Raw genomic sequence first — 13984 nt, 5'->3', positions numbered from 1 at the left:
GGTAAATCATGTTAGTAAGTTCACACTGGAATGCACTCGGTGGGAAGACACTCATAAAAGTGGAATCCACCCTTCAACAGCTCAGGCGTGAGTCTGAAGCTATGTTTGAACAAGCTTTGCCCTTTGGGAAACTGGAGAGGCACTTGTTTCGTTAAAGAGGCTGGAAGTACCACAGCTCCAAAATAACTCACTGATATTTTAAGGAATAACACTATAACCTTCCTTTTTAATGAAAATTACAGTGCAAGCAGGAAGTATTCAGACCTCCTTTGCTTTTTCCAATTTTACTACGTTAATGCTTCTGTCTTTTAAATACTTTTTTCTCATCACACTCAGTAAGCCATCACAACAAAGTGAAAAAAGACTTTTAGAACCATTTAGGGCTTTATGGTAGAGTGGCTAGATGGCAGTCTCTCTTCAGTGCAAAACTCTTTAATAGTTGGGATGCTAAGTAACTGTCTTTATTGTTCAAGCCCAGAGGGCTGCAGTGATGGTTGTCCTTCTAGAAATTTGTCCCATTTCCACACAGGATCTCTGAAGCTCAGTCAGACTGGCAATCCAGTTCTTGGTCACCTCTCTTACTAAGGCCCCTCTCCCTGAATTCTCAGTTTGGCAGGACGACCAGCTCCTTCTTTGAAGAGTCCTGGTTGTGCAAAACTTCTTCTGTTTGAGAATTATGGAGGCCGCTGTGCTCTTGGGAACATTCAGTGCAACAGAATTGTTTTGTAGCCTTCCCTAGATCTGTGCCTTGCAACAATCCTGTCTCTGAGCTCTGCAGGAAGTTCTTTTGACTTCTTGGCTTAGGTTTTGCTCTGATATGCATTGTCAGATGTGAAGCCGTCTACAGAGAGGTGTGTACCTTTCCAAATCATGTCCCATTAATTTAATTTACCACAAGTGGACTCAATCAAGGTGTAGAAACATCTCAGCAAAGATCAAGAGAATTTGGAGGTGCCTGAACTATATCTCATCTAGATTATTGGATCTTGATTGGTCTAACTTGAGGACGCTCCAAGTCTTTAATGAGAGATTGAGACTGACTTAATTTCTCAAAACTATTAATTCAGAAAATTTCTTAAATTGTATAAACCACTCAAGTTTATTAGGTGATATGCATTGCAGGGAAAACTGATAGAGCACATCATGACAGAAGCCCTTGGAGGACACACATGCAGACATTTTATTTACTATGATTCCTGTAAAAACATAAATCTTAGTTGTTTCAAGATACTTTGAGAAATTAACATATCATCATAGGGAAACCAGACCATTATCACCAGACCAAGAACAAGTTACATAAAATAAATGTTAGGGATGCATAATATTGGACTACAGATATAGACATGGTTCAGAATAAAACTCATTTTTCATGATTGTTTTGAAAGTGTCCGGACAGCTTCATGGTTTATATCACTTGTTACAGGAGATAAAGAGTTCAAATCCCAGTAAGGGCACAAGGAGTATCCGATGTGGGCCCTTGGGTAAGTTCCTTTACACCAGGGACATCTGTGCCAGACGTATGCCACTTTGGAAAAAAGAATCTGCTAAATGACATTGTAACATTGGAAAAAAATGTACTGTGTTTATTATCTTAAATTAAAATCATACTTTTCCATTATCTAGTTGTAATACAGTTCTACCACCAGACGGTGGCTGTAGCACATCTCACAGCTGTTTGATTATCTTAATTATTTAACAAATAAAGAAACCAACTTTCCTTTCTCTTAACTTAAGAAACTATTTTACAGAACATTTTCATGTAAACAATCAATTAAACAGTGTTTTCAAATAAGCACTGTGAAGTAAAACAGATTGTTTCTTAGGTTAAAATCAGCATGAAGCAATGCTAAATCTGTTAGCTTGTTAATGGCAATTTCTATTTTGTTTTAGCATCAAGCTAACAAACAAGATTAAAATCCAGGTCCATTTCTTAAGACTCTTTAATTTTCTTGTAAATGACATTCTTTTAAATGTAGATAGAAAATGGTAATATTGTGCATCCCTGGTATATGGATTTATGTACATTTACAACATCTGTACATTGTAGATTTTTTACCACTATTTTTCCAGTTACAATCAGGACCCACTGAAAACAAATCCATGACCCATGTTTGGGTCCTGACCCACCTTTTGACAACCGCTTATCCAGACGTGTCTGTCAGAAAAAAACAGCGGTCTTTAGTGTCTTATCGGCCTCAGAAGTAAGGGAGTTGTCACTCTGAATTGAGTTGTTTATTATCATTTATTTGATTAGTTCTCAAGTCTGTTAATCAGTGTCTGTTGATGCAGAGGAGTTTGGCACCTCCTGATAGTTTCGGTTTCATTCTAGCTCTTGTTATTGCTAATACTGCAGGATGATGACTTCCAGTGTTGTTTGCACTTTCATGCTCCAAATAGCTCAAGATAAATCCAGGCAGTTTCACTTTTAAGTTAAATTCTTATCCATCATATTATCTGCTAACAGCTCCTGACAGCCGCCAGTGGGCCATTTAGCAGATAAGCCCCCCGACGCTGATAAAAAGCACTCAGTCCCGCTGCATTTCAGCTGTACAACAAAGTGAAGCATTATGTTTCTGACTTAAATTTTTTAGTGTAATTGTTCTGTGATTCAGCCGCCCCTCAGGGAGCAATCTCGTTGCTTTCTGTGTTTTATTCCGCATTTCTAGATGAAGGCAGTGGCTTCTTGCTCTGCCAGATCTGCTCAAACAGAGGGAGCGTTGGCCTTGTTTACAGATGAAAGGCAGAGAAAAACAAGGCATAAATTATAAATGCACCTCTGTGTCGAGAAAGAAGCATCTCAGGCTAAAAACCGTTACCGGTGCTGCTGAATGGCCGAGTAACTCTCTGTGTCAGGCTGTCGATCTCCATCAGTCACTTAAACGCTGATTTAGTTTGCCCTGTGGACATTTTTTAATCCATACTGGAGGTAGCCTGGCATTTTCATTTAATTACTCAGTCTTATTTACACAAGGAACTCTGAAAAAACAGACTTTTAAGGTCTACTAAAATATTAAAGTGCAAAAATTTCTACAAAATTCCAAGTAAGCCTCAATTTCTTAATTGGCATTGAAGGTTTAATTTACATCTTATATATTTAGAGTAAGGAAAGCATTTTTTCTTTAAGTATCTAGTTGAAAGTAGTGTTTTGAATCAAAACATGCTTCTCTGGTCAAAAAGAAATTACCTCCAAATCAGAGTTTACAGTCACATGACTGGCACAGAGGGCAAGAAGAGTTTAGATGACTGTTGACCACTACGCTGAGCTGCAGCACCAGAACTTTAATTTTCCATCTTTTGAGAGTTTTTCATTAAAGTGGGTATGCTGTAACTATTTCTAAAACATTCACTGTCATAACAGCAGATTTATTGTTCCAAGGCATTCATAAAAATGCCCCAACTTCTTATGTCCATCATCTGGGGCTTTAAACTTAAAACAGCTAAATTAAAACCAGCATTTATAGATTTTTTTATACAAACCAGAGCTGCTGATCTGCTACTCTAACATGATAAAATGTCCTCTGTAAAAAACATCTATAAACCTGGCCTCAGGAAAGGTTCAGCGTCTCAAGGACACGTTCCTCATGATTCTCAGGGGAAGGGTAGGCTTCACTTATTTATGTCCTACATCTCCAAGTCAGACCTGGGATTGCAACCTGGCAATCCCTCTATGAATCACATGTTTTGGCTTCTGCTGACATTTTCCCCCTCCACTTTCAAACACATCTTTCTCTCTTCTCCTCTCCTCTAATAGCTGAATCAAGGGAGTTCTTGTGATTGGACCTACCCAGAGCTCCCTGGCAGATGTCTGTGCGAGTGGCTCCATCTACGATGAACTCAGGTCGTTTGCAGAACTCCTGTCGTGCACAAAAACAATCAAGCAAAACAAATCAGTTCTTGGCTTGCTTAATGATACCCATTAAAAACATGTTCCATTTGTTGTCTTACTCACTCTGTCTGTACAAGGTTAGTCGATGAATGGCACAACACACAGTCAAATACATAATTAAATACAGGTTTAACAAGGAAAAATGTTTTAAAGAAGCCCCACATCGCCAGCACTTTAGGGGCTTCTGATACACAAAAATACTTAAGCTTGAAAAAGGGATAAAATAATGGTCTATTTAAGTTGGTGACAACTAGCTGGTTCTAAGTGACATAAAAGGAAAAGGAAGAAAGCTACATCTGCTTTTTCAGCTGTAGTTGTTAACACAAGACAAATATTTGAACCAGTAGAGCAGATAGCAAACAAAGACTTGAAATGTAAAAACAGGACATTTTCTGGTTAATAACCGAGTCCCCATAGTTTTTTACACTATATCTTGTAAAAAAAGTATGCCATATAGGATATCCTGTACAGCTTGGTGTATTGTATTTCAAACAGAAGCAGAGCAGCTAGCAAACAACTTTGTCTAGATTTAACATAAATTTTAATTTGAAAAAAAAATTAAAACAAGGCATTTTGGTTAATAATCAGTTTATTTACATTATCTCTCTTGTCAAGCAAATATACCCCATACAAACAGCTGGCCTTTTTCGTCATAGCTAGAAGCTAATTTAAGCTAGCACAAGTATCTGGCAGCCATGAAACTACAGCTGTCAGTATAGCCCTTCAAACACTGTCTTCTTTGGTTTTACTTGTTATTAGAATGAAAAAAAAACATGTAAGCAAGTTTTACAAGTTTAGATTTTGTTTAAAGGTTTTGACATTGCTAGGCTAACTTTGTGGGCTAGCCACTTTACTTTCTGATAAGCTAGCACAGAACTTTCTTTTTAATCTTTATCTAGCAATAACATAATAAAGGTTTAAGAGAACACTTAGCTGATTAGTAGACAAATAAATAAATAACCTTCTTGCTAATCTATTTACAGTTCAAGTTGTTTTAAGCTAGTAAAGTAGCTAATTCACTAGTGTCCTAAATGGGAGCACTGGTTTCTACTTGGAGAGGGGTCTGGCTAGAGACTGTAGATCTCAGACCCTCCTTAGTTAGGCACTACGTGGCTAGAAAAGCCAATGGCTTCTACATTGACACCAAATGCCAATGTAGCTTTATTAGCTTAAAGCTGATGAAGCTAAAGCAAGTCACCATTTGCAAAACTACTTCCAAAACAGACGTAGCTTTGGCAAACGTAGCATAATCTAACGTAGCTAAGAAAGCTCTGTTTGCTTTGGTTTTGTAGCTTGTTACCAACATAGCTTGCATAGCTAAAATAGCTCGTATAGCTAAAATGTTCGCTACGTTTTCTATGTTAGCTATGTCATCTACGCTTCAGCTACATTAGTGATGTAGCTACATTGCCTACAAAGCTTAAGTAGCTAACTAGTAGGGGTGGGAATCACTAGTGGCCCCACGATACGATATTATCATGATACCTTGGTCACAATATGATATTATTGCAATTTTAAACATTTTGCAATACAGTGAGTATTGCAATACCATATGTTGTGATATTTTGCGATCTATAACATTTTTTCAACTGTTTAGCTGATTTAGCTTTAGGCTTTCCCTCATGTTTGTCATATTTCTACAGTATTTTATTTTCATGCAGCACTTCTTGCAAACCTCATGTGTCATGACCATGCTGTTTGTGGCCAGCTTACATTCCTAATGTTCTTCCCCTGGTGCTGCCATGTTTGTTGTACTAACTTCCTCCTGCTCTCTGACATCACCTATTCCAACCTCACTGGACAAACAATTGTCCAAACAATTAATTTTATTTTTTTCATTTCATAGACTTCAGTTCATATTATAAATTAATTTGAAAAAAATCTATTCTTGGCGGATGAGACGATACAATATATCACCAGAGAAAATATCACGATACTGTGCTGTATCGATTTTTTTCTCCCACCCCTACTAACTAGTGTTGTTAGCTTTAGCCTTAGCTCTGTTAGCTTATAGCTAACATAGCTTTTCAGTTTATCTTTATCTATGTTAGTTATGTAGCCACGTTACCAACATAGCTGATGTAGCTCATGTAGTTTGTTAGCTTTAGCATTAGCTTTGTTGGCTCATAAATGACATAGCTTTGTTAGTTTAGCTTTAGCTACGTTAGTTATTTAGCTAGCTACATTACCTAAATAGCTTACGTAGCTAACCTAGCTTTGTTAGTGTTTTGCACAAAGGACAAACTTTTTCCTGTAAGCACTGTTTATTCGGCTTCATTTAACATTTTGTAATCAAGTTTTGCAGGTCAGGTTTTTGACTTTTAACTTTTGGTAGCCGAATTGTCACCTTAATCCTTACCCTTGCCTTATTTTATTTTGAAAGTTTTAGCTAGTATTGCTGTTGTGTCAGATGAGGTGTCTCACTGTAGTTATATGTAAGATCTGGAGTCTGCAGCCATACTGTCTGGGCTTTTCTGGTCTTTATTGGTTGTAAAACGAATTCCAGAAAAATCTCTCCCAAAATTAAGCTTTAGAAAAAAAAAAAAAAAAACACCAAAAAAAAAAGCACAAAAGGGACTCAATGACATTTAACCTTTAAAAAACACTGTTTTGAGTTGTATTGTTTTCCAGCAAGCCCTGATTATGAACCATCTCCTGCTCTGTATATTGAGCGTGAGAAACCCTACATGAGGCTATAAAAAGAAATATTCCATTTATCCCCGTGCCCTACAAACACACACAAACCATTAGATACATGGTTGAATTCACAGAAACACAACCAAGCATCACACACCAGTTTAAACTGTCTTTTTCTAGACTCACATAGAGCACTGATTTTAGGGAAATGTGAACACCGTGAACCCTCCGGTGAAGCGTAAATAGTACAGATCCTGTGGAGCAGGCCAGAGCCCATGCATAATAAAACATAAGACTTTTTGGAGAGACGAAACCCCAGGAAGCATTAGAGCTGCATGTCACACACATACACGACATACACATGTTAACACACAAATGAAGGCTGCTGGAGGAGCTAAGAGGCTGCAGTCACGCTGATGATCCGGACCCTAAGAGCTTTTAAGATCAAGACTTGTCTCCCTGGTGCTTGATCACAGGGCTGACATGAGCGACCTGACACGGCATGTGTGAGACCAACAGTGATGAGGGAGCGCTGTCTTCAAGGCTGCCGTGATAACAGCTAATAAAGACATGCATGCTAGGAGCACCGTGTGTATTTATAAACATATGGATTGTCTGGGAGAGCAAGAAAATATCCTGTTTAGGAAGACTAGTGGCAGGGCAAAATATAAAAAAACAGAGAGATGTTTCTAGGTTGTAATGATACCTCCCAATAATATATGACATCAATATAAATACTGACAATTTTATTAATTAATTTCCAAATTTTTATTGGAAATTATCTTCCCTTTTTGTTGCTCTATTTTGCATTTAAAACTGTTCAGTTACATTTTTTTAAACTAAAAGCAATTGATGTTTTGTAAGGATTAAGCTCTGCTTTTATTTTGAAATGCATAAGGAACTTTGGGTAAATTAAAGATAATAACATAAACCACGGAAAAGAAACATGTTAAAGGGCTGGGGATACCAGCTGATAAAAACTTTTTTTTTTTTTTTTTTTTTTTTTTAAGTTTGCTGGGCTAAGCGGTACAGCCCTTTCGGACTGGATACATGGCAGCTGCGTAATGGCTGCATGATGGCTTGGTTTTCATTTCAATGTGCATGTTAACAAGTTAGACTGTCAGAGTAGAGCTGTGTCTCACATGGCTGACAGCCAAGAATCCAGAGAATGGGGGCTTGCTTTTTTTTACCGCAAGCAAAAAAGATAGGAAAATGACAAATCCAGAGCCATATTTAAATCATATTAACAGAAAAAACATGTCCACATCCTTTGCAGGCCCATTACAGTTACACTTTTGGTTTGGACTTTTTAAAGCAAAAGCCCAGATTGGTATTTCCGTGGAGAAACCCTCCTCATTTGTACAGAATGCTTTTATATAGAGTTTTTCCTGTCTCACTCATACAAAAAATCAAGCTACTTGTTAGGAAATTTAGTGTGGTGATAGGGTATCCCTTAATCACTGTCAAAAATATATATATTCATATACAACAAACAGTACGGTGCAGAACTTATAGGTATGTTTGGGACGAAAATTGAGGCTGAATTAGGCATAAAATAACTAGTAAGCCCAACTGAGGACACCTTCTGGTTGGAAGGAGGGTTGACACAACCCCATCTGTGCTCTGGATGTCCTTGCATGTCACCAGGAGCATGGGGAAAAATAATTTTTTGAAGAATAACAAGGATTGTGGCACATTGGGCCCTGTGATGAGGTTATGGTGGAAATTTAAATTTTCTTAAAATAAAAAATATATCCCTTAGGGTCTTTATGTTGGCTGTTTTGGCTGTTTCACCTTTTGTCTTGGGGAGCCAAAACACAACACATGCTTCTGGTATGAAAACCATGTTGTTGCAAGTAGAGTCAATGCTCCATGTTGAGGTGATTCCAGAATCTGATCAGGATGCCTCCTGGTTACCTCCCTGTTGAGGTCTTCTAGGCACATCCGACAGGGGCGAGACTACGTGGTTGACCCTGAGCTCAAAAAGTTGCTAGGGAAAGAGATATCTGGGTTGACTTGCTTAGCCTGCTGCCACTGTGATGAGGGGATGAAAATGAATTGACAGACTGATTTTTACAAGACATTCAGTTGCCATGCAAAACATATCATTTCCAGTCTGTGGAAAAGGGGTTCTAATGGGTTTAAAATATCTATTTATTGCACAAGTATTTCAAGGGAACTGTGCAGTGAAAAGTAATAATTCCAGCATTTCTGACGCCACGATGAAATCATCCGTCAATGAGAAACAAAAGGAGGAAGGTAATGGCCACACTTCCTTCAAAGTTTAAAGCTTAAATTACTTAATAACAAGGGTGACTTGTGTGTTTTTCTTTCCTTTCAGGCTTATCTAAATTTCAGTCTGAGGTGCAGATGTTTTTCCAGGAATATTATCGAATGCACGCATGGTAACACAGCTAAAATTGTGGATTGCTTCCAGGCATTTTAGCGCCTGCATTTAGGTTCTGGTGTGGTGCTTCATTATTACAAAATCTGGCTGTTAAGTTAAATAAAAAACTGTGGAAATCATAGCAGAAAAAAATCTGTGTAATGTTGCTCAAATCAGTTATGTGTTTTATTTTAATTAAAGGCTAAGAAATATTGAACAAAAGACATACCAAAAGCAGGACTGTCTGTTTAGCTTTTACATTCTGATTTTTGTGGCAAAACAAGTGAAAATTCAGGTTTAAATTAAAATCTTGCCTTCACTAAGGCAGGTCCATTAATTCATGCTTATGCAGAGGACTTCAGTACTGATGATGAGGTTTATTTAGCATGCTTTTGTGCAGCTTTCAAAGAAATACACTGTTATATTTTAGGACTAAGCTGAGCTGAAGGTACATATATTTGTTTTGCATATTCGTCCCAAAAATAGATAGTATTTTCCAATAAACAATTGTGAGAAATCAAACATTGTACATTAAGTTTTTTGCAATCAAGTCTGACTTTTAATACTTCATTTGTGCAAACGTCCACTGAATTATTGAGACCTCAGAGTTCTTAAACCACACATTTCTTACCGTGGGTCTCATCCAGCGCACTCCAGAGGTCTTGGACGATCTCGGCCCCAGTTCGTTGAATCCCAAAGACGATGCAGCACAAGGGAACAAGCTATCCTCAAACAGCCTCCTGCTTTGGAGGCACTGGGCTTTCAGAGACTCGTAGTCCTGACCTAGGAACTTCACAGCATTGTGGTTCTGCCCCAGACCGTCATCACGATCCCACTGGCTCCGCAGCTTGTAAGCCATGCCGGTAGCTGAGTAAATGCGTTCCACCATCCTGATCTTGTAGAGTTAGGAGCGTAGAGTCGACTGTCACTTTTTGTTGGATGATACAATAATATTTTCAAGATACTTCAATTATTAATAGGACAACTGTGCCCTATTGTAGCAACAGATTGGATTAAACTCTTATAGAAGGTGGTAATAGCTTCAAATGCTCAATTATAAATTAGAATGTAAAATCTGTAGCCATTAAGAAGCTTTAAAATATTAAGTAGACCAGGCTGCTGCTTGGTTGTGGTACTTGTGGTTCTGCTGTATCAGGATGCTTCAGATCCAATAACAATCAGGATGTAGGGGTTAAAAATATGTTGTAGAGAAAGATGCCCTCCTTGTAGCACAGTCAGATCTTATTCCAGAGAGCTATCAATCTGAATTTGTTGTTTTTTTCAGTCCAGATTCAAAAAGCCAAAAGGAGTGCAGGGTTCCAGTCTGTCTTTGTCCCACCAGCATGTAAACCCTGAAAGAAGAAGAAGAAATGAGGCACTGCAGAATGAAAGTACACAGAGAATCAAGTCCATGCTTATTTCTATATTTGTACACCCAAAATAAACAAAAGCAGCAGCTATATACACCCCATGTCCAGGGTTTAAAAGAAAGACCCTCCCTATTTTTTTTCAGTCAACCATATCAACGTGCTTGCCACACATAGCATAGGGATTAGTCACAATGTGCATATCAGCGCTACATTTACCGCCTGGTTCAGAGTGTGTACACAGTGTCAGTCAGAAACGTATCAAAGTCAGTGTTTAATCACGCTGGCGTTTAACAAAGTGGGGGTCATATCTCTGTGTTTAAATGGTGTATTCAGTGTGCACAGGCCTGACAGAAAGCATGGTTTTCTGTGAGTCTTGATGCACAATAAAGGCAGCTAACAAGCAAAAGCTCTCTGCCTCTCTTTAATTAAGCAGAGCCGCAGACGAGGAAGTGTAAACTGTCATTAGTGCCACCCAGGCTCTTGACAGAACTGGAGCTTTGTGAGAAGTTCATCTAAGTTCGCCTGTCTTTGTAGTACTCGCTCTGCTTCTTCCAGGTTTATTTTTAACATCCCTCTCTTTATTTATTTCATTCAGCGGTGGCTCTTTTTTTCTATGACTACAACCCTAGATACCCAAAGCAGTCGCTCTTCCTGTTTCAAGACTCTTCGATCTGTCACAGCAGCGGCAGAGAAGAGTTTAGCTCTCATTGGCTCAGAAAGAGGCAAAGCCCTGTTACTGTTTCCAATGCTCAAAGTGAACCACACCCATTAAAAATGGCCAAGTGAACTGACTGTAACATGTTCCAGCTAACAGAGCATGTCGCTGCAACAATGGTTTTCAACAGCTTTTACATAAACGTAAAGACTCGTTTGACAATGATTTGATTATTTCACACGGATTTACGGCACTACTGCTGCTAACAAGGGTAGTACAACAGCTACACTAACCATTAAACAACTGCTCCCTGGCTGATGTGGCTACTAGCTAGTTAGTATTACAAGAAACACTTCATGTCTTCCCCTACTTCAATATCCAGAACTACGACGATATTTTAATTACTTGATAAGAGTGTACTAAAGATAGCTTAGTGTAGCTTGCAGCTTGACAGCAGCTAACACTTGTAATGATTTTACCTACTCAAGATAAAGCTTTTTATTAACCTACTGTTAAATGTAAAACCACTGCTAGGGCTTCTTTTCCACAAACAATGCTGAAACAAACAATACCATAATGTGGTATAGCTAACAGTATTTAGCATAGAGTATCAAAATTTGGACAAGCTAACGCTAAAGGTTGTATTAAAAGTAGAGTATACACCAGCAAGCAAACAATGGTTTGCTGGTGGAAAACTATAGCTAGCTTGCTAGCAAACAGCAGATACAACTGGCACATAGCACCATTATTTTTCCTACAGCTACAACTACAGTATCAAGAATAACAAATATTTTCACTAGTCTACTTCGGCTACACTGCTGTAGTTAGTGGTTTTCTAGCAGGATTTACAACTACTGCTAGCAAGGGTAGTACATCTACTTACATTAGGAAGTAAACAACTACCCCCTGGCTAATGCGACTACTAGCTAGCTAGCTAGCAGTACAAGGATTTTTTTTCCAAACGCTGAACCTCCTGAATCAACTTGATTTTCTCATATTATAAGTGTATGATGCAGCTAGGCTACTGTGGTAGATACTAGCTTGCAAGCAGCTAACATTTGTAGTTCTTTGATTTTATCTAATTTTGCTAGAGCTAAAACTTTTTTTTACTAACCTACTGTAAACAGTAAAACTACTGCTAGGCACATCTTTCCATAAATAGTACTAAAATATAGCTATATTTAAGTTAACAGACATGACAAAAGACAAAAAAAAACTTAACATTGAGTATCAAAATCAGGACAAACTAAAGCTAAAGGCTGTATTAAAGTAGCCTACTACTTGTGCTCGCAAGAATACAATTGTTTGCTGGTGTGCTACTGTAGCTAGCTAGCTAGCAGTAGATACAACTGACACTTGTAGCACCACTATTTTTCCTACAACTACAATATCAACAATAACAATTTCTTCTGCTACTGCGTGTGTCTACATTTTTTCTACAGTTATAACTAAAATGATTGCCACATTCACCTTGCTTGTACAATCCTTTTCTTAAGATAAAAATACATAACATAGCTATCAGTGAGTGAGCAAATCTAGAGGCCTTCTAGGTAGCATTGATGGGCTCTTAATTAGCATATCCCTAATCACATACTTCTGTTCTAAATAAACATACATAAGTGCACAAAGTGAGTTCAAACTAAGAATTATACTCAAAAGCATTAAAAAACGCCCAAGAACTGAGTTTGGACCGATGGACCCTTCACACCCTCAGTTAACACCATATTGTATGGTTAGCATGCTAGTGCACTAGCTAATATTAGCACCCACTTTCTAGCTAACATATTAGCAACAACAATCTTTCAACCATGAAAAAGGCATTTAAATGTTCATTTTCTTCAAGCAAATAATGTATAATACAAATTCCATGAATGAGATACTGAGTGAAAGCCATCAAATTTCAGTTATAATCGCCTAAAGTCTGTTTACAACTTGCTGTTTAAGTAGAAGGAAAAAAGAGAGTAGGCACAGTATACAGTATATGTACGGAAGTATGTGATTTGGGACACCTTAGTTCTTGTATTTCATTTACCTTCAGAATATCTAGAGCTAAAGCTTCATTTTACTAGCCTATCCATAAAACTGTTAGGCATAAAAAGTTGACACAGCTAGCATTAGCAATGAGCAAATCAAGAGGGCTGCTAGCTATGAGAGGTTCTTTTAAACTTATTGTTTGAAGACTGTATTGTTGATTTAAGTAACATTTTTTCTTTATTTTCACCTTGTTTTTGAAGATACAGACTGTTTTTTGGTTCTTGAAAGTAGGGACAAAAATGCTAAATAGCTGCAAACTTAGATGCTGTTGTTAGCTTAAGTAGCTAAAGTGCTCAAATTCTTACATATAAGGGCCCATATATAAACTCCTTAGCCTTGTCAGATAGCAAATAAACAGGTTAACTGATTAATAACACTTGTAAGACAACAACCACTTAAAATAACACCTAAAACCTGCTAACGGCTAACTTTTGTGGGATGAAAGCAATACAAACGACCAAGAACATTCCATGTTTGGTTGCTTTTCAAACGTTTTACTGCTTTGAGGCTCAAAGGAATTAAAACATTTAAAAAATGTGTTTTCTTCATAGGAAACGGTGTGTTTAATGAATAGGCTTACTACACTCAAAACTTATTTAGAATAAATTATCATATGCACTGAAAATGCCAACTAACCCAAAAAGTTGACTTTTGCCCAACTATTCCACAACTTTTTATGCTGTTAGTGTTACGGTGATTATACCTGAATATCCCCTCAATAGACACTTTTGCACATAGTATCCTTACTGACAGCAATAGCCTCTTATATGTATTGGTTTTTTTTTTTAATTGGAGACACTGAGTCAAATCTAAAAGCAATATATTTTTGCCACAACATATTACAGTCAAAGCAACTGATGTTTTATATCACAGCTGCATGTTATCGGGGCACACTCTGCCCCATGTGAGTTCAATCTGGCTATGATGAATATTTAATTTGCCCTTGCATATAAAATACACTTACATCGCCTGCCTTTCCACACAGACCAACACTCACAGAGAGATATCCTCCACCT

At 37.7% G+C, this 13984-nt stretch overlaps 1 protein-coding gene across 2 annotated transcripts in view; it reads right to left on the bottom strand.

Annotated features, from left to right (window-relative positions):
- Positions 1–13984, bottom strand: part of capn1 (calpain 1) — a 49251-nt gene that overhangs the window by 33282 nt on the left and 1985 nt on the right. For both annotated transcript variants that reach the window (XM_041780004.1, XM_041780005.1), the window contains exons 2-3: positions 9541–10261; positions 3785–3854 (exon numbers count right to left, since the gene is read on the bottom strand). In XM_041780004.1, coding sequence (XP_041635938.1) covers positions 3785–3854; positions 9541–9798 — 328 coding nt within the window. In that variant the 5' untranslated portion in view covers positions 9799–10261. The remainder of the gene's footprint in view (positions 1–3784; positions 3855–9540; positions 10262–13984) is intronic.

This window comes from Cheilinus undulatus, linkage group 22 (genome assembly GCF_018320785.1).
Source record: "Cheilinus undulatus linkage group 22, ASM1832078v1, whole genome shotgun sequence".
NCBI lineage: Eukaryota > Metazoa > Chordata > Actinopteri > Labriformes > Labridae > Cheilinus > Cheilinus undulatus.
Note: the sequence above shows the minus strand (reverse complement) of the source record. Positions and strands in the feature narration are given on the sequence as shown.